This window comes from Podarcis gaigeae (genome assembly GCF_964106915.1).
Source record: "Podarcis gaigeae genome assembly, chromosome: 2".
NCBI lineage: Eukaryota > Metazoa > Chordata > Lepidosauria > Squamata > Lacertidae > Podarcis > Podarcis gaigeae.
Window position 1 is genome coordinate 44,830,064 of NC_139679.1, and position 25,216 is coordinate 44,855,279.

General features: G+C 47.3%; 1 protein-coding gene across 1 annotated transcript; it reads right to left on the reverse strand.

Moving 5' to 3' along the window:
- Positions 1–3,770: 3,770 nt before the first annotated feature.
- On the reverse strand, positions 3,771–14,220 carry LOC310835629 (CCN family member 1-like). The gene is made up of 5 exons (XM_083720495.1): positions 13,958–14,220; positions 12,823–13,039; positions 9,544–9,870; positions 6,960–7,165; positions 3,771–6,473 (listed from the first exon to the last, which is right to left on the reverse strand). Exons 1-5 carry the CDS (start codon positions 14,006–14,008, stop codon positions 6,165–6,167), a joined length of 1,110 nt encoding a protein of 369 aa, XP_083576621.1. The 5' UTR covers positions 14,009–14,220; the 3' UTR covers positions 3,771–6,164.
- Positions 14,221–25,216: the final 10,996 nt, after the last annotated feature.

A 25,216-nucleotide genomic window follows, 5' to 3' on the forward strand; every position in this document is an offset into this window, starting at 1 on the left:
AGCTCTTGAGTTAGATGCTGCATGGTGCATTGCAGAAAGGCCTGATGAAGTGCTCTCCATCTTTCCTTAGCCGACAAGGAGTAGTGAGGATGATTATGGGAAGAGTTGTCCTGGCCTTCAGAGTGGCAGCTAATTCCAGAGGTGGGTGCTTCTTGCTTGCCTCTAATCTCCTCTGTGTTTTTTAATTTTTTGTTTACTTTAGGAGTGAAAATGCTGGATCTTAATACTAGGGGAAGAGCAGGGCTAGCCCAAATCATTTTGCTGCCTCAGGCAAAGGGCAAAATAGTGCCCCCTACCCTTCCCATGTACAGAATTCAACAGGACTGGAGACGAATCTCAGTTCATCAAAACTCATAATGGCTGTGTGTGTTGGCTCTTTCTGCATCCAGAATCTCTCCTTCACTGTCAGCTGTGCTCATTAATCACCACCACCTTGAAGTCCCTTTATTAGTCCCCCAGAACTTAGCCTGGATCAGACTTGTCTTATGTAATAATTGTTTAATTTTATAAAAACCAAACAAAGATTTCCATATATGCATGTATCTGCAAAATATAAAACCACTGAACCTTTTCATTTTAATACATAGATCTCTTTAAAATAAAGCCCACTATTCATTAGATGAATTGGGAGAAACAGCAGAGGAGGAGAAGAACTGGAAAGCACTTTGCACAATGAAATAGCTCTAATATGATTATTTAAGAAAAATCACAACAACAATAATGGATAAGGAGAGAGACATTCATCACATATGGCTGCTATACCAGGTTAATTCTTTATAGGCCATATGGAGGTTCCACCACCCCACCCTAACCAGGCACCAGGGCCTGAATCAGAGATTTCTGCATGCACCAGGAAGTTGCACATGTGCTGCTGTGCTTAAAAATACACACATCCATTCCCCCCAGCGACATGGTTAGTGCTCCTCCAGTCCTGCTGGCTCTAATTTTTGTGTGGGGAAGAGGGACACTGGACTCAATCTATTCATCACCACCTCTGCCTCCTCTCCAATCTGCCTCTCCAAGGATCAGCATAGATAGAGCTGGCAAATTGGCAGTGTGTTCAGCTGTACACTCTTCTGCAGGCTGGATCAGATCACTTCACTCCTACTCCAGCCATTACACTCCAGTAAGGGAGATCAATGAACAGCAACCTCTTTCCACTCACAGACTGAAGTCTTTAATGAGCCAAAGAGCTTTGAGATTTTGATGAGGGACGGCAATAACACTCAGAATTGTTGATTACCATTTTGATTACTGATTTGCAACTGTCCCAAATCCCACAATTTATTTTATGTGTTTTCAGCTTGGGAAACGGTGGCATAGATTATATAGTGCAGTCCAATGAAGCAGCCGCTGTTGCAGACTTAAGCACTCTCTCTTGTGTTTGCTAAGTTGCATAGCGTTAAGAGTTTTGGAGGAGGTAGGCTGTATGCCGAGGCCCTTCTCACCCCTGCAAGTGTGGAAATCTAATCAAGGATTCTAATTCCTGGAAAAGCTAGGCTGGCTTCCTGGTGAGGTGACAGACTAGGTACTGGGCTACAGATGGAACAGAAGTTGCTCAGCACCAGAGGGCAAATGGGTGGGTCTCCTCCCTCCACTGGCTGGAAGTTAAAGAGGAGGGTCAGAGTTGAGAGTGAAGTTATGTGAGTTGGAAGAGTGACGCCTGATTTCTCTTGCAATCCAAGGCTATGGCTATGGGAGAAGCAAGACCCTTTTGGGGTGTCAATGCTGTGAACCCCTCCATTGTAGGCTTAGGTTGTATAGAAGTGTAAATCAATTCTGCACCATAGCCTCCGCTGTGCCACACTCCAAGGAAACCGAACCCTGGGTAAGTGTCATGGGGAGATTAGGGTGGTGTACAACAACATAATGGAAAGACTTCTAGGCTGGAGCAGGGAGCAAGCCGTTGTTGGAAACCGGAAAAATAAACTCTACCCTCCTAACCCAGTCCCATCCCCGTCCTGTCCCATCCCCAGTTTCAATGGACTTGTGCTGCAGTGGATACAATGAACCATTATTATTATTATTATTAGCGTATTTTCATGACATCTTTTAGAGATCTGGTTGCTGGTTCTGGCCCCATAAGATACCTCTTCTTAAACATTTAAAAACAGAAAATCCATAACCCCAAAGGTGACACTTCTCACGGATTTTGTGTGACACAGTCAATGAATATGCTAATTCCAGAAGACAAGAATTGGATTGTCATTGTTTGAGGAGACATAGCTAAATTACTTTACCCCTCTCCTATTTGTAAAAGCTGGTCTAAAAGCAAGAGGTTTTGATCTCTTACTCTAAACACCACATTCCATGCATGGTTCAGGCAGCCAACCTGGCTTTTACAGAGAAGGTGGCCTCTAGATGGCAGTAAAGTCACACTGCTGTAAGATCCCCTCTCCTGCCCTACAGGCACTGTGACCCAAGGTAAGTCTCTTTCCAGGTCTTGAAGCTTCTTGTACAGTTATGAACTCCTCTCTGAAATCCAGGACAGCTGGTGTCAGTCCAGCTAGCAAATACAAGGCCAAGTGGTCTGACTGTTTATAGAAGCTTCTGGCGTTCATTTGTATCCTTAAAATGAGATTTAACCAGTGCAGAACAATGCAAGCATCATGTGTATCTTACCATCTTTCTGTTAATATGAGTATTAATGGCACATTTCTCATTCCACCCCCTTGCAAAATAATGACATATTGCTAACTTATTCGTTTTGGGACCTACTAGAATCCAAATATCTTCAGGGGATGTTGTATGCTGGTGATTTTCATGATGTTTTGTATTTATATCCTTGTAGGGTTATTGGAGTGCATAGCATTTAGCATTCACCTTTGGTGAATTTGGTTTGAATGTTTTCAGATCAGCGTTCCTATCAAAAGCAGATCTAGAAGAGCACAACCGGTTCGATGGCGCCAGAGGTGGGGAGCGGGTGGATCCTGACCGCTTAAATTTGAGACACCAAGATCCGCCACTGTTCCCATTTACTGTAAATCAGCTCATGTTGATTCCCTATAGCAGTGGTTTTCAACCAGTGTGCCGTGGCACCCTGGGTGCCTTGATTGATGGTCAGGGGTACCATAGGCAACACTGGCCTCTGCCCCTCTTTCCTTCCTTCCCTTCTCTGATGCCCTCTTGCGTCTCTGCCTCTCAAAGGCTTGCACAGCTGTTTGTTGCAGCAGCCCAGGCTATAAGCTCCACTGGCAAATGGTGCCTCTGGGAGGCACCTCTCTTTGGGGGAGTGGGGGACGCTCAGAGACCAGGGACAGCAGCAGCAGCTGCCCAGAGGACTCCCAAGGAGACGGGAGAGGAGGCTGAGGGAACACTCCACATGGGAAGGTGTTTGAAAAAGGATGAGAGGCTACCAGCTCTGCAGGCAAGGGGTGACATAACTGGGCTCCTGAGCCCCACAGGGGAGCCGCAGAAAGAATGTAGTTGGTCAAGGAAGACTCAAAAAGGTTGAAAACCTCTGCCCTATAGTATTTGAAACCCTGCCTCCCACCATTCAGTCTTAGTCAGATGTTAATATGTATATGCATAGTCTTCTATTGCTCCATTGAAGTGTCTGGTAAAAATGGTGGAATGGCAGTGGACTGAGACTGTTTAAAGTAACACTGAAGGTGAACTATATATAACCTACTGCATTCCCCATATCTACTAAACTGGTTCACCTGTAAAAAGAAACCATTAAGACATTTGGCACAACTGGTACTTAAACAATAAATATATGTCAGCTGCTAATAATGAGGATGTGATAAATATGGTCACTAGTATCTCATGAAGAAGGCTTGTGCATGTTTACTTAGAAGTAAGACCCAATCAGTTCAGTGAGCCAAACTCTCAAGAAAATGTGCATAGGATTGTAGCCTTAAAATCATAACTGAGAGCCCAAGAATACATTTTGAAAATAACAAGAACCCCTCAGTTCCAACTAAGGTCAGGTCCTGCTGGTTTTGCAAATCCAATTTCCTCCTACATTGGGAAGAATGGCGTTCAGGGGCGATGGCTGTAGAAATGGAAAGCAACCAAGGTTCATAAACCCCATCAGTTACCTATCACACACCCCTTGAATATTTTATATCAAGCCCTTTTGCAAGGGCAGTGTCATGATTTTCCTACACCAAAACCGCCAAGACGACAGAAAGAGGCACAAACACCAGAATGAAATGACAGACATTTCATTCTAGCAACCTTTAAGATCCAAGAGGGAGAGTGGAATCAAAGCTCTGCTTACAAGATGCAAAGCAAGGAAGGCTTCATTATGAAGCTAAATAGCCGACACTCCAAACCAGCGTTGAAGCTATAATATTATGCAAAAAAGGTAAATAAAATCTCCTTATTTGTAGCAAAGCCTACTTTGCTGCGCTCATAAATATAGTTTTCCTCAACAGGACAAGAAAGACTTAACAGTTTAATATCTGTTCCAACATTGCCCCCCTATTCTCTGACGATCCCTGTTGCTGCTCACCAGGAACATATAGGGAACATGATTAATTATTAAAAAGTGCTTCAATAAATCTAGGAGGAGATGCTCTTTAAGCATAGCCATGGTGCAACAGATTTGCTGGAGAGGAGTCTCCCCAAATGGGGGATTGCCTTTTACAAATGACTGTTCCGGAAATCAACATGTCTTAGTCTGGAGGCAGATGCTGATTTTCAAAGGAAGAAAGTGATTTGAGAAAGTGCTTCCCTTCTGCCACCATCACATCTGGATAAACAGGGTCTGCTGGTTTTTGAAATAAAACAGAAAATCTCCTTCAACACTCAGCCCTCCCTCTTTTTTGGGGGGGGTCTGTTTCCAGGCTGCAATGTGTGTGTTTACTCTGATTTTCCCCACATTTTAATTTTTAAAAAAATATTTCCCCCAATCCAAGTTTGAATAACAGTTTGGCAACATGCAGAAGGATGAGCTGGGAAACAGCACAAACTGGAGCAAGAAGCCAAATGTGCACGGATATGCCCTTCCCTTTCCATATTGTCCTTGCCTACAGGTTTATCTCTCCAGGAAACCATCTCACCACCAGGGTGCGCTGTGAGCAGGAGGCAAGGCAGCCCTTCGGTTCAAAGGAGGACAGACTGGGAAGCAAAGGTTTCCAACAGGCAGACAAGGAAGGAAATTAGAAGCACAGGTGCAAACAGCAGGCAGTGAAGTGGAAGCAGGTCCCTGTCAACCCTTGTTTGGCCATTTTCTCAATAATTCACAGGGTTAAAAAAGCAGCAGCAGCAGCCAGCATGGTAGAGTGGCAGCAGTCACCTGACCTCTGGGTAGCTGAGTTGCTTCTGCTTACCTGGAATGGGAGGGGCGAGGCAGCGAGGAGGTCAGCGCAGTGCAAACACACCAGGAGTGCTGGTCTGCCTCTGCATTTGCACCATGGTGACCTCCCCACTGCCTTGTCCCTCCACCCATAGTAGCAACTCAGTTGGGCCTGGAGGTCAAGTGAGCACCACCAGTCCACCATGCCCTCCTCTACTGGCCATTAATTTGAACTCTGTACCGAAACTCATCCTAATTCATTATTTGTGGGGCTGTCTTGAAGCTGCATTGCCAGATTTCAATCTAAAAAGGACTATAGGATCTTAGGGAGGCATCGCCCTCACCCCAATCCAGTCCAGCTGTGGGTTATCTGCCTTGAGTCCTCCTCTGCTCTTTCCAGTCAAAGGACCTTAAGGATATCAGAGCTGTCCATCTTGGGATTTGGCAACTCAAACCAGAGAATTTACAGCTATCCCTAGTGCGCGAGGGCTGTGCTTCCTCCTTCCTTCCAGCACTGTGACCAAAAACATGGACTGTGGAGCCCTAAAGGTGGCTGCAATGGGGAGATCTCTTTGTTTGACTCTCCCATTTTGTTGCCCAAGGCCCAGTTCCAGCCTGAGCCTGGCAGGGCTGAATGGAGAGATTGAACCCAGCGACATGAGATCCATTCCTCAAATCGCTAGATCTCCAGACTCCCAGGCACAGCACAATGTAATCAACCCATATGCTGAGGAACTAGTGCACCTCCAAAATCCATGTTGCCTTTCCTAATTTTAGTCGCATTTGCATTCATGGAAGCAGGGCAGGTTTAGGATGTCCTGTTTTCTCCTGACATCAGGCAGAGGGGCCTCAAGTCCATAGGGGTGATCCAAAGTCACTGGAGATGGGTCGACTCGGTTCCCGAGGGTAACGGGCTCCATCACTCCAGGAATTTGTGAATATCCCCATTGAGCTGGTACCGGGGCCCCATGGCAGGTTCGCTGAGGAGCGGGCAATGAGCCGGGCCGCACTGGCAAGTGTGGATCATCATGACGTTCTTGGAGAAGGAGCTCCCATCCGGGCAGTGGAAGGGCACGCTCAGGGTGCGAGTGCGCAGAGGGACACAGCAGCGGCCATCCAAGCAGGACCCGCAGTAGCTGGGCTGGTAACGGCGTGGGCTCTTGCAGCCGGCGTAGCTGAACCTCACGGGCTCACGCACTTTGTGTGTCCGCAAGCACTTCTTACCCTTCTGAAAAGAGGAGAGGAAAGTATTTGTACTGTGTGCAAAAGAATACAGCCCAGGAAAGCTGTATGCACAGAAAGCATACAGCTGGAGAAGCTAGAGTCATGGAATAGAATAATAGAGATGGAAGGGAATATGGGACAGTTGCAGGAATATGCAGCTGTCACATATGGGGGATCAAACCTGCAACCCTGGCATTATCAGCACCACGCTGTACCCAGCTGAGCTACTCTTTCTAGTAAACAAGCACACACACCCCTTAGCCCCACAGGCACCATTCCTGTAATGTAAGCCTGGAGCAGAACATCTCACCATCTTGGGCCCTCACCATCTTGGGCCCTGTTAGGCTCTCCCATTCTCCAAAACTTGCCATTTTGAACAGTTGGAAGTGCAGGCAGACTCAGCTCTCATGTCCCAGATGCTGGGCTTCTGTGGTAAGCAGTGCCCTCCCCTATTCCCTGCTCGCCCTCTTCCCACCTTCCCAACCCTCACCTTTAGTTTGGAAAAATCAGGTTTCCCGCAAGGCCTGATCTGACACAGCCGGGTCTCTTTGATCAGTTTGCACTTTGGGTTGTCGCTGGTGACGCGGGTGGAGATGCCGAAGCCGCAGCTCTTGGAGCACGGCGACCAGTCCGTAGTCTGAGCCAAGCACTTGTGCTGTTGCTTTGCCACGTGGCTTTGGAAGAATGGCCTCCATGCTGGGGAAGAGAAGGGAATCTCAATTACTGCACTGTCATTCTGAACCCAAAGGGAACGGTGAGCAATGTACTGCCAGCAGCTACACACATTGGCCAAGCATAAAATGAGATTGAAAGGGATTAAGTTCCTTAAGAGATGTGGAACACGTCTGTTCTGTTCTCTGGATGTTACTAGACTACAGTTCCAATCATCCCCAGCTACTGGCCATGCTGGCTGGGAATGATGGGAGCTGGAGTCCAGCAGCGCCTGGGGAGCCACAGGTTCCCTGTATCTTCCAGAAACGGAAGGCAGGCATTGATGGGCAACAGCAGAAGGCAATTGTCTCCTTGTCCTGTAGATGAGCTTCCCAGAGGCATCTAGCTGGCCATCATGCTGAGTCAAGATGACTCAGCTGGATTCTTCGTAAGCCTCCATGGCAGCCACACCATTCAAAATGGCAACTACAGAAAGAGGCAAGGCCACATGTTGGGTAGGAAACATGGGAAATGAGTTTGTAGGGGGAAAATGGAGGGAAGAGGGTGTGGAGAGGGGATGTGGAGGCTGTTCGGGACTCTGGCAACTGAGAACCATCAACTCCATTTAGACTAAACTGGCCTCTGTAGAATAAATTCCCAGTAGGTGCAAACTCTTGTCTTCTGGGAAGGAAATGCCTGCATTCCTCTTTTGCCATGAAACCACAAAACAAAATATGCAGGAGTAGTGGCATCCCGACCAACCATCACTTGGGAGCAAGAGTGATACAGGAGATTGTGTGAACGATCCCTCTCAGACAGATTTAATGCTTTTCGGTCCCTCTCTTATGCAGCCACTGCCATGCTTAGCTGAAATAGCAACTGGGAACCAAAGCAAATGCAAGTGAAGGATCACATTTCCTGCCCCTCGGGAGCATCAGATATAGATCCTGAAAGGGCAAAGGCCGACTCCCACTCTTACCCCTATTTATGTTCTGTGTCTCCACCCTGTTTAGATGTCGCTTCCACGCAACACAGTGCCAGCTTTCCATTTCCCGCCCTTGGAGCAAAAGGGTTATAAACTTGGCCAGCTGCATCTTATGCACTTCTTTTCAAGCCGCAACCTTTCCCTCAGTGCCTTGGTGCCCAGACCGCATGAGGCCCTAGTAGTAGGAAGTGAAGACACCAAGATACTTGGAGGCAGGAGGAAATTTCAGGATTCCAACTAGAGAGTTAGTAGCAAAGCCACTAGATTGCTGTCAAAAGAGAAGGCAGCTACATCACCTCTAGCCTGTGTGAGACACAGACCTAGAAATTGATAGCGCAAGGAGGTTTCATGGGTGAGATGGTGTCCCAAAGTGGTTTAAGGAGCAGCTTGTCATCAAAGAGCAATGCCACACAGTAAGCAGTTGACTTAAGCCTTGCAATGCGGCCTGCTAATAAACATCCTGGTATGACATCCTACAATACATCATCCTGCAAGGGAATGCCTCTGACAGATGCAGTCTCACTAGCAATGGTTGGAAGCTTCATCTTACTTTGTTCCTCCATTTCCCATGGGGCAGATGCAACACACTGCTGCACAGCTCATAAAGCAGGTTTTTTTGGTCCAAAGGTACCTAACGTTTTAAGCTGGGGAGGCGGAGAATCCCTACAGCCATAAATCACCTCATAACTACCTATATTCAGGTCCCCAAAGCAATTGCTTAAATTGTGATGCACACCAAATTTAGCAAGAACCACAAATATAGTGCCCAAGACTATCCCCATGCAGACTCTCTATTCCTATGCAAGCATTAGAGTGACTTAATACGATGGAAAACATCCAATATAAAGGGATGCTTTCCATTCTAAGGATTTCCAAAGGAGCAGCCATGTTGTTGGAAAGGAGTAGTCTGTTGTTGGAAAAGAAACCCTTCCAGGTGGACTCCAGTCTCATCATGCATTAGCAGGAAGGCTGCATTCTCATCTGGACAAGCTTCAAGCGTTCACAAGCCAGGGGTGGGTGGGGCACGAGGGAGCAGAGCAATCAATGCAAATTTTAACTCATACAGTACACTAGCTTCTAGACCTGCTTACATGCTCCTCTCGGTCCATCCATGCAAGCTTGAGGCATTTTCAGAGACATACACCAGCCTGCCAAGAAGACTCAGGAAGCGTGCAAAGCCAGGTTAGCGAAGCAGTGGTGTCGCCTGGGGATAGGGGGTGTGGCCTAGGGAAAATCCCAATGGAGTGAGGGCGGGGCTTATTCAGCCCTGGGGGCTGAGCCTCCCCATCCCTGCTGTAGTCCATGAAAGCTTATGCCACAACAGATGTGTTAAGTCTTTAAGGTGCCACAAGCCTCTTGGTATAAATACAGGCAGAAGCTGAATAACATTCCTGCTCCTCCAGTCGCAACAGCTCTGACTGCACCCTTCAGCCCTCACCTGGTAGGTTTTTCCAGTGTCCGCCTTTGCCCACATAGATGAGCTCGTTGTCACTGGAGTCGCCATTGGCATTGTACTCAAAGGTGACCCCTCCGTACTTCTTGGGTCCTTTGCTGCACACAAACTTCTTGCAGCACTGGCCAGGCACCTTCAGGAGTTTGGGGCTGGGGCAGCCCAGGGAGGCCAGGGGCAGCTCTAGCGGGCAGAGCGGCTGGCAACCCACAGCCCCATCGATGCAAGTGCACTGGTGTTTGCAGCTGGGCTGGAAATTCTCCCCGTTCTGGTAGATGCGGCCGTTGTATTCGCAGGTCCGGCCTTCTTGCTTTGCTGAGGAGGTAGAGAGGTATGTGTTAATCAGTTTCAGAAGTTGGATTAAAAATGAAAAAGTGATGCTGACTGTAAGGTCCCTGTAAGAGAGGACCCAGCTACAGGAATCTGGATCGGTTTCAAAAAGTCATCATGGAATTGCACAGGGGCAACAGTTTCAGAGATCCTTTGAAATAAGTGCTAAAGGGCAAATGGTCCCTGACATTCATCCCAGCAACACAAAATCCTCCATTCACCTAAACTGGTGTCTAGTTAGGGATTGGCATCCATGGTTACCACAGATCAATGATGGGAGACCAGATAATTTTTAAAAATAGCCAAGAGGTGATAGGGTGGGAGAGGACTCTGAGATCACTTCCTGCTTCCCTCATCTGCAGCTTCAGGCCAACCTGGGAGTGAGCTTACATAACAGCAAGCCTCATCCCTGGAGTCTGTGGATGTGAAAAACAGCAGGACTTAACCTGCCAGCGTCGTAAGTAAGAGAAATACACTCCTCTGCAGAACTAGGTTTTTAGGGGCCACGTCAACAAGAAGAGAGTGTTTGGAGCTTTAAATAGCCATGTGAAAACAGGATGCGAAGAGCTCACATGGACTGAGATCAGGTTGCAAAGGCCTGAGCCACGCCTGGAGAGCCTGCTGCTTCCCCCTGGCCCACAGAGATGTGCCCTTCACCTTACTCCCCTGCAACTATTTAGACAACTTTTCACTTGCTCCTTGCTCTCTTCTTAGCATGTGTGCTCCTGAACGAAGATCTTACTTCTCACACTTTCCAGCAAGGGGCAGTGCTCAGACATACAGGGAAACGGGTGGTCCCAGACACAACCGTGACCCTGGTAAATGTACAGAATTGAAGTAGACTCGAGGAAGGAGTGGGGAAAGCATGCTTTCTCATGGGAACAGTGTTGCCCTCCAGCATCACCTCCCAGCTCAGAGAGAGAGAGAAAGAGGTAACATGTAGCTTGCATACGTGGAGCCACAAGATGAACGCTAATACAGATCTACTAGGACCTTCAATGTTTCCAAAAGCAAGTGTCCTCTTGTGTGAGCATCGTTAATCTGCTACCTAAAGGTAAAGGGACCCCTGACAATTAGGTCCAGTCATGATCGACTGTGGGGTTGCGGCGCTCATCTCGCTTTATTGGCCGAGAGAGCCGGCATACAGCTTCCGGGTCATGTGGCCAGCATGACTGAGCCACTTCTGGCGAACCAGAGCAGCGCATGGAAATGCCGATTACCTTCCTGCCAGAGCGGTACCTATTTAGCTACTTGCACTATGACGTGCTTTCAAACTGCTAGGTGGGCAGGAGCAGGGACCGAGCAACAGGAGCTCACCCCGTCGCGGGGATTCGAACCGCCGACCTTCTGATCGGCAAGTCTTGGCTCTGTGGTTTAACCCACAGCACCACCTGCGTCCCAAGCTGCTACTTAGAAGGGAGCAAAATACCTGGTGTGGAAACTGCCAAGGAACTCCCCTCCTCCTAGTCTGCAAACCTGGTTTTCTATCCTACTGGGAAAGAAAGAGTGAGTGGCTGGCTGACCCTGAAAAAAATGATCACCACATCCATGAGAGAAGATAGAGGAGGGGAGCAACAGAGGTTCACCCTCCACCAAGCGGAGCCACAACTCAAGCATCTCATCGTTGCCCAGCTGCCCTCAGATATCTCTTTCACCCCTTATGTGTTTGTAAGGCCACACCAGTCATCTCCAATCTGGCAGATGTTCCAGACTCCAGCTGGTGCTGATGGGAGCTGTGCTTCAAAACATCTGGAGGGCACTAGCTTGGTGAAGGCTGGATTACAAAGTCACTTCTCTCCAACTCCTGAGCTCATGCCATTTTAAAGCAAGCACAGAGAGAGGGAGGATAAAAAACAGTCATAGGAACAAACAAGCATGAAAAAGCTGCACAAATATTTTGCTTGGGGCAACTCTCGCCTTACTTAGGTGACCGGCAACAGAAGTTGCCCCAAGCAAATTTTCCAAGAAGCACTGAAGGAAACCCTTGATCAAGAGACTGGCTTTCTCAAAATGCTTCAGGAACAAAAATATTTGCGCAACTGTCTCTCCACACACACTCCTGTCCAATGTTTTGTGCCTCTTCACACACAATTTCCATTAACCTTTCTATCGTCATGGCAATGCCACGATGGATTCCACAACTACATCCGTCACTAGAGGGAGGTTGGATAAGAGACAACGTATTTTGCTACATCTGCAAATTACCTTCACCAGCCCTCACGGTGGCTCTGCCCAACCCTTCCGGACTTTGATCCTCTTAAAAGAAAACACACCTGGGACACGGGGACCAGTCATCCCTGATATGATTGCCAAAGCAGAATATGTACATCAACAGGAAATCCTTTCCTAGTCTAGCCCCAACAGAGAACGTGCCTGACTAGACTGAAGGAGAAGCCCTTGCTCCTTCCTCCTTCATTAAATTATGTGCCAGTTTGTGATTAGGTGCCAGTTTAGTACACAACACGCCACAGCCCAACATAGTTGGTTGCTGGTCAACACCCAGCACACTGGGTACAAAATCAACTTGAAATCGCAGTAATGATTTCAAAGCACTTTCTTGCAGAGTTCACATAAAATACAAAAAAAGGTAACCAGCAAGCACGAAAACAATTGAAATTATCACCATGACCATCAACAGGATTAAGTAGCAGGAAGCATGGTGTATTTTATATTTATTTAAAGCATGCACTCTGTTCAGTGACCGAAATAAATTGATTCATTCATTTAAAGCAATTATAAACCAGATAGAAACTTTAAAAAAATTCTATTTAGCAGCAGCATACTGTGTTTCTTTCACAGTGCAAAGTAGGTTTACAAACGATTTCAAAAGTTATCATTTTACGATCACTGATAAACCATGACTCCAGCCAGCCCCACAAACAAACAGCTGTAGAAAAGTCGAAGCCCTCCTCCGCTCCGTCCTTTCGCCTCTCTTACCCCAACAGATGCCCCGATTAGCCAAGGGGTCAGCCCCAAAATTGCACTCCAGGCCCTTGTGGGGGTCGCAGGGCGAGAGCTTGTCACAGTCCTCGTTGAGCTGCCGGGCGCACACTTGGCAGCAGCCGCAGTCGTCCAGCACCAGGCTGATTCCGGGGGGGCAGCGAGGCGGGCCACCAGGGGGGCATCGGCACGTGGCGGGGCAGCGGGAGGCCACCTGCAACGAGAGAGGAATCCTACAACTGGAAGGGACCACAGAGTCATCTAGTCCAACCCCCTGCAATGCAGGGATCCTTTTTGCCCAACAGGGGGCTGAAATCCATGACCCTGAGATTAAGGAGGAACTGGCCGAGAGGAGTACTCCGCAGGCAAGTTGGGGCGCTGAAGCTCCGGATCAGGGCCCTCCTCCTCTCTTACAGCTTGCGGCGCTTCTGGGATCTTTGGGGACGCGCGGATCTTAACCTTCGCCTGGCCGCCTGCTATGTATTTATTTTAAAGGCCACACCAAAATAGTTTCCTAGATGGCGCTACATGCCACGGAGTCCCGGCATTCTCGGCCTCCCCTACCAACGTGCCCGTCCCCTCCATCCCAAATAAATCTCCGTAATAAAATCCCTGCCACCACCATCAAAGCAGCCGCGCCACAGAGGCACCGGGGCTAAAGCGGCGGCGGAGTTGCAGCTCCCAGGAGTCCACGGGTGGGGGGGGGGTTTAAAAAACTCACCTTAATGCTGGGTAAGGTTCTATTCCTGAGCTCGTCCACTCTGGACAGGCTCGCCAGATTTAAGCATTAGAAAGTCTCTCACACATTCCGCACGATTCCGCACCGCTTCGAGGCACAGAACACCTCCCAGGACCCGGGAATCAAACCCGATCCCCACCGCGTGTGAATAAATGCGGCTCCGCGAGTGCAGTCACGTTGGTGAACCCGGGATCTGCCGGGAGAGCCAGCAAGGAACTGGAATCCAGAGTTTAGCGAGAGCTCGCTAGCATTTGATGAAAAACCCCCTCCCCAAATGATTCTCGCTGCCTGGTGCTCGGTCACCCCTGCCTGTTGTCATCGTCAACAGCGTTGCGCGCACATTTCACTTGCCTAAGCGGAAGAGAAAGAGGTGGCTAAGCAAGAGCTACTCACCAGGGAGATACAGAGCAGGAAAGCAGCGCTAAACAGGACAGCCTGCCTCATTGCTGTCGGATGGGAGGAGACGCCGGAAAAGGAGCACAAATACAGTGCCAAAGGAGATGAAATAAAATAAAATAAAACGACTCGAGAAACTAACTCTCGGGCGATCCGGAGGAGACAGCCAGTGGATCGTAGAGCAGCTGCAAAATTGTCCCCAGGATCCTTCGGTTCTGTAAGTTCTCCGCACACCCCTTTTTGCGCAACTTTCAGTACCTACAAAGCAACTACGTTGTTTCTGTATTTATATTTCCCCGGGGCCCCTCCCACCTACCGGGCTGGGAGCCAATAGGAACCTCCTCGCCGGCCAATAGCAACGGTGGCGCACTTCCAAACATTCCAGGGGAGGGGCTTTGGAAAGGTGGGAGGGGCTGAATGAATAGAGTCATTCATAAAATTAGAAGGCTAGTGCATTCCGAGGCGATGCGCGCGTAGTCTCGCGCGGGCCAGGGTGTTCCGCTAAGCAGAGTAGCGCTTTTATGGAGACTGCTGAATAAGGCTCCTGCTCCCATAGGGCACATCAGTGCACAGGCATACCAGTATGAGGAGCAGCCGCGGCCACAGTCATTCCTGACATGCAAAAAAAACAAATTAGAGCGAAGGAAAAAATCACGGGCGAAGGAAAATAAGCAGAAGGAAGCCAGCGTTTGCTTGGCCAGCGCCAGCCTCTGATCTGACACGAGGGCAGATCAAAGGCCCACGAAACCAGAGAGACACAAACGGGTGGGGTCTTTCTGGGGGACCAGAATGTGGCTAAGCGCGTGATCCATTTACTTGGGAGTTAGCGCCTTTGAAATCACCGAGAGTTCGGAGTGCGCCCACACAATATCCACCCTGCAATTGTAAAATCATTAAATTGTACCAAAGTGGCATCAAAGGGAGCAACAAGCACCACCAGATAAGGGCTGAGGAAGATAAAGTGGGGGGGGGGGGAATGCATCCTCTCCTCAGCCCCTTGGAGGAGGGATGGGATATGTACCTAATCGAACATCTTTGCAATAGTTAAATTTCATCCTTTATCACATTTTATAATTGGGGCACCATGTCCTGGTTTGCCTTTTTAAACAAAAGTACCGAAGATCTGCAAAAGGGTTTTGAGAATGAATGATTTACCTTGAAATATTAAACTGATTCTGATATTGCATGGGGCTAAATCTGCTTTCAAGTAAATTACATTCATTCTACTGAAACAGAGGCCAAACTGACATCAATAAGCCTGGCTATATTGGAGCTAATAAGAGATTGGTGATTTCCACTTACCATAAACCAACAGTGCCTCGCAGACATTAATGGGGGCAAAGTTTGGGCAAATCAGCCATCCTTGTAAATAATATGATAGGATCCCCACTACCTCCAATGTTGAGGGTCCAGCCATCATTTTTCATGGTAGATCTTCATACTATAGTTGCTGATAGATTTGAAGTAAGCCTTCTCCACTTACGTGGAAGGTGTTTTGAGTTCACTAGAGCAGTTTCCCAAAGGAAACAAGTAAAAGCAATAAATTCACCTCCCCCACTACAATCTGTTAGATTTATTGGCCACATACTGTGGCTGCCAGGCTGATAACTATTCACACAGCCCTGACTGTTATTCCGTGCACCAAATACAGGGTATTCCACCCCCAACCACCCCTGCTGACCGATCTTCCCCTTACATACAGGAACCGGTGTCCATTAATATCTCTGCAAAGGGCAGGCTAGAATTAGAAAGACAAAACTGGCTCTTCTGAGGACCCCAGCTGAGCCACACAGGGGCCCCAGTTGGGTGGGTCTGAGTTATACACCTTCCAGCTAGTTTTAGCTTAACTGATGGCAGGGCAAGAATCCTTGGAACACAGAGAGCTCCAACTGCGACAAGTCTGCTAGCTTAAGATGCGGTCTGTACAATGTTCCACCTTCTATTGAGAGTCTGAGAGCATGCTCACACATGTGTGCTCATTACTTACTTACTTACTTACTTTCTTATAACTTGACATTACTTTATTAATGGCACATTTATTTATTTATTTATTTATTTATTTATTTATTCATTTCATTTCATTTCATTTCATTTCATTTCATTTCATTTCATTTCATTTCATTTATATGCCTCCTTCTCCTCCAAGGAGCTTGAGGAAGTGTACATGGTCGCCCCCCCCCCCATTTTATCCTCACAACAACTCTGTGGTATAGGATAGGCTGAGAGGCAATGACCACCCAGTGAGATTGATGGATGAGTTGGAATTCAAACCCAGGTCACCCAGGTTTTCATAGTTCAACACTCTAACCATTACACCACACTGCCAATAGCAGCGTTCTTCAGGTAGCTTACAAAAATAACATAATATGTCAAATAAAAAAACACAGAGCAATAAAACAGTATGTGAATTCCAGCATTTAAAAACCAGCAACTTAGAGTAAAACACCATAGAGAAAAACACAGTAACATTAAAAGTTTGGAACAGATCTACAGCTCTGGAAAAATATCAGTGGATTCAAATACTCACAGTTTAAAACCCCTGGGAAACTGAAAAGGTGCCAAAAAATCACAGAGAAAGTGATTGATTGGGGAGTCATCATCAATATATGAGCGCTGGGTACCATTCTGAATCAAGGTGGTGGACCAAAACATGGCTTTGGGATGATGTCACCTCTTTCTTGGCACAGGTTCGGCTGCCTCTTGAGATATCACCACCAAATGTGACTTTGATGTGACGTTGCCCAATTTCTGTCATGATGGGTCCAAATTCACAAATTCATTTAAAAATCACAATATTTTATGGTTCCTAAAAATTATCAGGTGGCACCAGGCACATCCCACGAGTGTGGCACAAACTTCAGAAGAGAAAGGAGAGGATCAAAGATCCAGCACTGCCCTGCTTGGACAGCTCCATGTCCCGGCTGCCATGTCTGATTCTTTGGGGAAAGGGTAAGTACAGAGGCTTGAGAAGGTGGTCTCTGCCATGGACCAATACTACAACCATCATGTTACCTAGGGCCTGTTCAGTTTTTAACCTTATAAAATGCCCAAAATTCCCTTCTGGAGTCAACAAGCAAGCAAAGCCATGTCCAATAAGAATCAGTGTGTTAGCTTCATTTCTGTGTCTGAAATCCTATTTGTCACTTTCTCCCTGCCCGTCTTTCTCAGGGGACAGTGCTTTTGCAATGGCATAGGGTTGGTCACTGTGGGAACAGGATGCTGGACAAGGTGGGCCTTTGTTCTGATCCAGCAGGATTCTTCTGATGCTAGGAAATGTGTTGCGGATTCTCTCTGCCCACCTGCCTTTCATAGAGTTTCCCCCATTGAGGAGGGCCAGAAGCAAAAGAGAACAGGGCTTCTGCATCATTAATAGTTGCATAGAAAAAGAAATTTCATGCGGCGCCCAGGTACGCTTACTGAAATTCCCTCTGCCACACAGCTATGAAAAGGTGCAAGGAAGACTGTTTTCTTTTTTCACCAGACCACCCCACAGCCGTTGCCGACTCAGCTGCATAATGTTATACATACCTATTAACTTGCATGCCCATTTTAAATCTGGGGTGCTTACCTTTGAAGCCATAATTGGTTTGGGACTCAAGTACTTCATTTTTTTCCAATTTTTAAAATTAATTTTCCAAATTTATAACAAACTGGGACTCAAGTACTTCAAGTGGGACCTCCTTTTACACCAATCTACTTGCCAGCTAGGATCCTTGGTCAATGCCCTTTTCCAATTACCACCTCCATCAAGAGATGGGGGTTGTTACAAAAAAGGAGGTGGGTTTTTAGGTGGCATAATGGTGCCCCAGCCATGCAATGCCCTCTCCAAAGATGTATATCTGCTGTCAACTTTGCTGTCTTTTAGGCCACAAGCAAATACTACTATTAAAAATAAACAAATCACCTGGGCATTTTAAAACATTTCCTTTTTGTTATATTAAGTATTTTAAGCTCTGAATTTTAACTGTGTTTATGTTTGCTGGTTGCTTTGCATGCATGCATTGTCATTTTACTTTAAGGTTTGCAAACTGCTTTGAAACCATTGCTAAAAGGTGGCACGTGCATGTTTTGAAGAAAGAAGTACTTATCCAAGGAAAGCCCAGGGCTGGCATGGGTTTTAGCGTGCAAGAGATGGAGCAGGCTAACCAGGTTTGACACTGGCACTGTGCTCAGGGGAGCTGCCGCCACCTTTCTGCATACTGATTTTCAAGCAGGTAATAATATCTGGTTCATACAGACACTGCAGCACCTTAAAACAGCCTTAGGCTGATGCTTCCCATTCTTATGTACTGCCTGCACCTCTGATGAATATTATATACGTAGGGTAGAAATCAGTCGTTTAAAATTTACATGGGTTTAGGCTAGAGCAGGAGTAGGGAACCCTTTTCAGACCGGGGGCTGCATTCTCATCAAGGCAATCTTCTGGAGTCCGCATACCAATGGTGGGCAGGACTAGAGGCAAATGGATGCAACTTTTACCTTTTGCTAGGTAACTTTTGCTAGGTGCTATCTTTCATCCATGGGACGCGGGTGGCACTGTGGGTTAAACCACAGAGCCTGCCAATCAGAAGTTCGGTGTTTCAAATCCCTGCGATGGGGTGAGCTCCCGTTGCTCAGTCCCTGCTCCTGCCAACCTAGCAGTTCGAAAGCACTTTAAAGTGCAAGTAGATAAATAGGTACCACTCCGGCAGGAAGGTATACGGCATTTCCGTGCGCTGCTCTGGTTCGCCAGAAGCGGCTTACTCATGCTGGCCACATGACCCAGAAGTTGTATGCTGGCTCCCTCGGTCAGTAAAGCGAGATGAGTGCCGCAACCCCAGAGTTGGCCACGACTGGACCTAATGGTCAGGGGTCCCTTTACCTTATCTTCCATCCAAGCAACCAAAAGGCATTGACAAAGTTCAGGGATACACCCCAGTCAGGCAAAAACATGCATGGAGGGTATGAAGCAGGACTGGGGAGGGAGTATGACTTGCGGAGATCGCCAAGGGACACACACACACACACAGAGAGAGAGAGAGAGAGAGAGAGAGAGAGAGAGAGCGGCCTGGCAGACTGCAACCCAGGGCTGGATTGTCTAAAGAAGACAGGGCAAAAGTATCCTAGAAAAGAGAGAGAGAGAGGTGTTTATCCAGGAAGATAACCAGGCACATGAAAGAAATATAAATATTTATTCTAGTTAATACGGCTCTTAATATTCTAGTTAAAATATTTAATCTTGTTAAGATGCAGAAAGGCATTACCAGATGTTCAAGAGTTGCAAACAACATCCCTCTCACAGTGTCTGGTATATAGGGATATATTCCACCCCCTTAAATTAAACCTGTTAGGCATGCCTGGAGTGTTGTGACATAAACTGTGTTTCATTATGCACAGTTCTTTTTCACTTCTCTAGGAACTGCTCTATCCTTAATAACCCTGCAGCTCATCAAGTGCATACATTTAGTTGAAACAAACAAACAAACAAACAATTAAACAAACAAACAAAAATTCCTTCCAGTAGCACCTTAGAGACCAACTAAGTTTGTTATTGGTATGAGCTTCCGTGTGCATGCACACTTCTTCAGATACATTTAGTTGTTGCTGTTTCTGCTTTCAAGCAGAGTGTTGGCTGTTGTCATGGTTCAGAATACCAGCAAATGCTGGGTGTCCTGCCTCTGCACAGTGTGCAAGTCCCAAAATATTTCTGGGGGAGTCTGGGAATCTCGAGGGAGAGATTGGGGCAGGGCTCTGGAGAGAAATCTGCCTGCCTCTGGGAGGGCAGATGAGGTCAGGGTTCCAATGCCAATCTGCACTGAGTGCAAATGGGGTCTCTCTGAGAGTTCAACATTGATCAGCTACGTTTAAGCCCTCCCAGAAGAATGCCATGTCTGGGGACTGATCAGGCTGCACACTTAGAATCTGGAGAGCGGCGAGCCCCAAGTACCACTAAGTTTACGCTTAGACGTGGATGCAGAACTTCACATTAGGAGGGGAAATGGCCTGATGCTTTCATGAAACTTCATTGAAAAATGAACAGGTATTATAGAAAAAGGAAGCAAACTGCATTCTCCATCCTCTCTCACCATTTCATTTCTCTCTCTCTCTCTCTCTCTCTCTCTCTCTCTCTCTCTCACACACACACACACACACACACACACACACTCACCAACCAGACTATGTGTGCCTTGAGATTCCAGGGATGCTTGCTGAACCCTCAGGCAGCTTCCTCTGTGGCAAAAGCCCCTGCTGGACAAAGGAGCCTGTGTGCAAGCAATTCCCTTTCCACCAACCCTGCTGGTCACTGGCACCTCCTCCGTGGTGTGTGTGTGTGTGCACGCGCCTATGTGCAAACATCACTCCTGCGGAATGGAAGGGGCAGCCAGTCAGCACTAAGAACGCTGACCTGGGCAGCTTGAGCAGGGTGGACAAGCATCCCCAAGGATGTGAGGAAGCACAGGGAGCCAACAACAGGGAGAAGGCCTTCCTTCAGGCTGGGACAGCTGGGGGAACTGAGAAAGCCAGGCTGGATCACAGAGGGCTGCAGCAGGAGGGAGCAGCAAGGTCAGCCAGCAAGGCAGAGCCCAGGCAGGGCCAGAAGCAGCATAAAATGCAGTGGCATGGGGCGGAAAGCAGGAAGACCACCAGCAGGTGGCGCCCCAGCCAATGATAGGCAGAGCTCCATCCTCATCACGGCTGTGTTCTGCAAGGGTAACACCAAGACTAGGGGGAGGAAGGTGACAGCCAGGGCCACCCTTTGGACTGGTTGCAAGTAAAACAGGAGGCTGGCTGAAGTTGCTGAGACATTGCCCTCTTTGCACTAATAGTCTCAATTGATAAAATGTGATGCAGCAGCAGGACGGGCACCATTTTCTTGCTCCCAGCCTCCCTTAGCTATGCTGTGACAATGGATTCCAGATATTTGAATGCCCAAGAACCAGGAATTGGGTGAAAGTTTGGAGCCAGGGGCCAACAGCAAGGGGTAACCTCATTTCTACACAGCAAGACTTGGAGGGAAAGATCCCTCCCATTGGGTTCAGTTTGGCTTATTCTCACGTTATGAGTGTTTAGCGGCATCACTGCACAGGGCCCAGTTCTGTTTTGTCCTTGAGGGCTTGGGTTCCAATAATCATTATTTTAAAAGTGCACATGGTGTTTGTGTTTGGGGGTTTCCTACGAACAGGATAAAAATGGGGCATGTTGGGAGCTTGGCCCAAGGATCCAATTACCAGTTCCTTGGCATCAGGCAGCAAGTCAGCACAGGCTGGTCACCCGATCCCTACCTGCCAAAACAGCCCTGATAAACATGCAGCCTATTAATAACAGAGTGGCACTCTGGACAACGCTACAAACACTGGCAGAATTGGGCCTCTCCTTTCGGGAGTCCTGTATCCTTGTCCATTGGAACGTTAATTACTACAGTGCTCACTGCCCACTCCAAAGTGGATATCGGGTTCTCAGTCCGTGACCCAGGAGGCATCGCTCTCCTGCAAAGACTGGGGATCAAAGCCAGCAATCTTGACTCCAAATGTTCCTTGCACTATTCAGCTTTAGCCTAGGTCAGGTATGGGGAAACTTTGGCCTTCCTGGTGTTGCTGAACTACAACTCCCATAATCCCTGGCCATTGGCCATGCTCATTGGGGCTGATGGGAGTTGTAGTTTGATGGTGCCTGGAGGGCCAGATCTCCCCACTCCTGGCCTAGGGAATGGGAAAGGGAGGAGGAGGAGTTTGGATTTAATATCCCACTTTATCACTACCTGAAGGAGTCTCAAAGCGGCTAACATTCTCCTTTCCCTTCCTCCCCCACAACAAACACTCTGTGAGGTGAGCGAGGCTGAGAGACGTCAGAGGAGTGTGACTAGCCCAAGGTCACCCAGCAGCTGCATGTGGAGGAGCGGGGAAGCAAACCCGGTTCACCAGATTATGAGTCTACCGCTCTTAACCACTACACCACACTGGCTCGCAATAAAGGAATGGTACTTTGCATATGTTACTGTAGTGGCCAGTTCAGACCGGCCCTTCCTGTTATAGAGTAGGAAGTCTGGGTAAACCATGCTTGCAACTTTCTCCATATGGAAGCAGCTCCACACAGAAAGCCAATCCTGAGTGGGCCAGTTTGCTATGTGGATCAACCCTCATCAATTTATAGTGGCACCAATGTACCGGTAAGTCACCTATGACAACAATCATAGTGAGCTTGCACACACAAACCAGACATCCTCCAGAGTCACTTTCAATGAGTCTCTGCAGGGAGGAAACGTGAGGAGCCAGCTTGGTCCATTTCCTTGATGTGTAAGCATTCCACATGAGGGGAACTTTGTTATTTTAGAACTTCTACATTTTTAGGAATGATTCCTTGCTTGCTTTCTTGAAAGGATTGTACCACACATATGTATTGAGCTGCCTCTTAAGAGTTACCCACCTGGTTAAGTTTAAATAAACCATGTGGGAGTGTTCCTGCTGCAGGAGTTCTCCTCCTCCTTCCAGTGCTAGACAATGATACATTTTAATTTTGCCATTATTTGGATAAAATGGCACATGTAAATAATATTAATAATAATAATAATAATAATAATAATAATAATAATAATAATAATGGCTTGTTTTGTCTCAGAACATATTTTTAGTGCTTAGCCATGAATCATAATAGTACAGTGGTACAGTGGTACCTCGGGTTACATACGCTTCAGGTTACAGACTCCGCTAACCCAGAAATTTTACCTCAGGTTAAGAACTTTGCTTCAGGATGAGAACAGAAATCGCGCAGCGGTGTGGCGGCAGCAGGAGGCCGCATTAGCTAAAGTGGTGCTTCAGGTTAAGAACAGTTTTAGGTTAAGAATGGACCTCCGGAACGAATTAAGTACTTAACCCGAGGTACCACTGTAAATGAGTTATTCTGAGTAGGAGCAGAGAGCCTTTTCCTCACTATTAAGTAAATGCAGACAGCATTAATCTGAGGCAGAGGTTATCACTCGCAGGTAGGTATGAACGGAGCGCCTTTTGTATATGCACTTGAGAAGCTCTCTCTCCTTCTGATCAACATTCCTACCAGCAGAGGACAAGGATAGCTCCTTATGCTGAATGACCCAATTGTTTTATTTGTTTTCTGGGTTGCATTAGCTCCTTCTGCGCCTTTGAAAAAGAGAATGGAGTTGATCTTCAGCTAGTCAGGCTCAGAGGATAAGTGGCAATTTAAAAAATGCTAATTTTTAGAAGAGCATGCTATAAAATAATTATTTTATTTCAGAGTTTGTAAACTGCTCTACATTCAGAGGGTACCTGAGCAGTGTACAGATAACAATATACGGTAATTTTAGAATCCAGAAGAGCCAACATTTTAAAAAAGTTATTATTTATGACATCAGTTTGCATGATGCCTTATAGCAGCCTGCCCTAACCTGTTGCCCTCTAGATATTTTGGACTACGACTCCCATCAGCCCCAGCCAGCCTGGCTAATGGTCAGGGGTAATGAGAATTGTAATCCAAAACATATTTAGGGCACCAGACTGGGGAAGACTGCCTTACAGCATTACATAGGCAATATAAACAGGTCCCTGCTCCCAAGGGGCTCCCAGTTGAAATCAGACAGTGGGAAAATAACAGGAGAGGGAGAAACAAAGGGAGGGGACCAGAAGGGAGGGAAGAAAAGACAAGACCATGGGCCACTGTGGCCTTTTGGTACAACTGGGGGGACCACCTGGGAGATTCAAATCCCAGACCATGAAGCTTTCTTTGGGTCAGTCATTATCATTCAGTCTAACTGCGTCGCAGGCTTGTGGTGAGGATAAAATGGCAACCTTGGGATGTCACTTTGAGTTTGGTGGAGGAATTATAGGATATAAATGTAGACAGTAAGCAAATAAAAAAGATTGCTCTTGGGAATGACAATTAAGATAAACCAAATCCACAGACAAATACAAAAACTACAACCAGAAAGGAATAATAAAGTGCCCTTAGTGAGGATAAGGTGCCATTAATATTGTAAAGTCATAATATATCGAGATGGAGAGACTGGTTTGGCACTAATTGAGGAGCCGTTTGACATAAGTCATAAAACACAGTCCGTTTCTTCTAAATGTTCCCACGCCACCCTTTCCTTCTCTGATGGGCTAATGAGCTGTCAGCTGAGCCAAGACTGCTAAGCCTCACAATTTCTCCTGCCATTTCACTTTCAAAGATCTAGCAAATTATTTTCGGTCGCTGCCATGCATAATTCTTGCTGATGCTGCAAAAGAGTCAGTCTGCGGCATTTTAGCAACAGTGTCTTTTGGCCCTAGTTGAGTTATGAAAATGTGGAAGTAGGGGAACCTCCTCTTCTCTTGTATTTATTGATTGTCCTGACATGCCACACTTCTTCCAAGAAGCTCAGGGATGCCTGCGCTGGTGTCAGAGCTGGCCCTCAAGCAGACGCAGGGTGGTATCCAGGACTCCAAACCAGCAGATCCTGCTATTGCTCAGATACTGCTATTGCTCAGAGCCCATCGTCCACTCTTGGGGCACCTGTGGCCTTCCAGATGCCAAGATAACCAATGAGCAGTGATGGTTGGAGTTGCCGTCCACCTGGAAAGGCTGCAAAGAGATCCTGATTCTAGCCCCAACATTTCCTGATAATGGAGCCTTATGATGAGCCAGTCAAAGGGGACTTACCTGAAACTAGCATCTAACTGAAGTCAGGAGCTGTTTTATAGGGTGGTCCTGGAGAACCTGAGCTCTGCTTCTCTGGCAGTGGTCCCTGGATCCCCTGGGGAAATAAAAAGTATTTTTACTTTTCTTCTAGAGCAGCTCAGCATGCTGAAAAGGTTGTGCTGGTGAGATCCTAGCCAGCCATCACCTTAATTTACCACCAGGCATCTCTGAGTATAAATTAGCATATGCAAATATGTATCATGGGCCCTGGGTCCTTTAAGTACCTAGCAACACTCCTGCTTGATTGCATTTTAAAAGCAATTAAGCTCATGGTAGTGGAAACACACTGGAAGATGTACAGGGGCTGTGCCTGAAAAGGCTCCCTCACTTATGGATGAAAGCCAGTGTGGTGTAGTGGTTAAGAGCGGTGGACTCGTAATCTGGTGAACTGGGTTCGCTTCCCCACTCCTCCACATGCAGCTGCTGGGTGACCTTGGGCTAGTCACACTTCTCTGAAGTCTCTCAGCCTCACTTACCTCACAGAGTGTTTGTTGTGGGGGAGGAAGGGAAAGGAGAAGGTTAGCCGCTTTGAGACTCCTTAAAGGGAGTGAAAGGCGGGATATCAAATCCAAACTCTTCTTCTGCTTT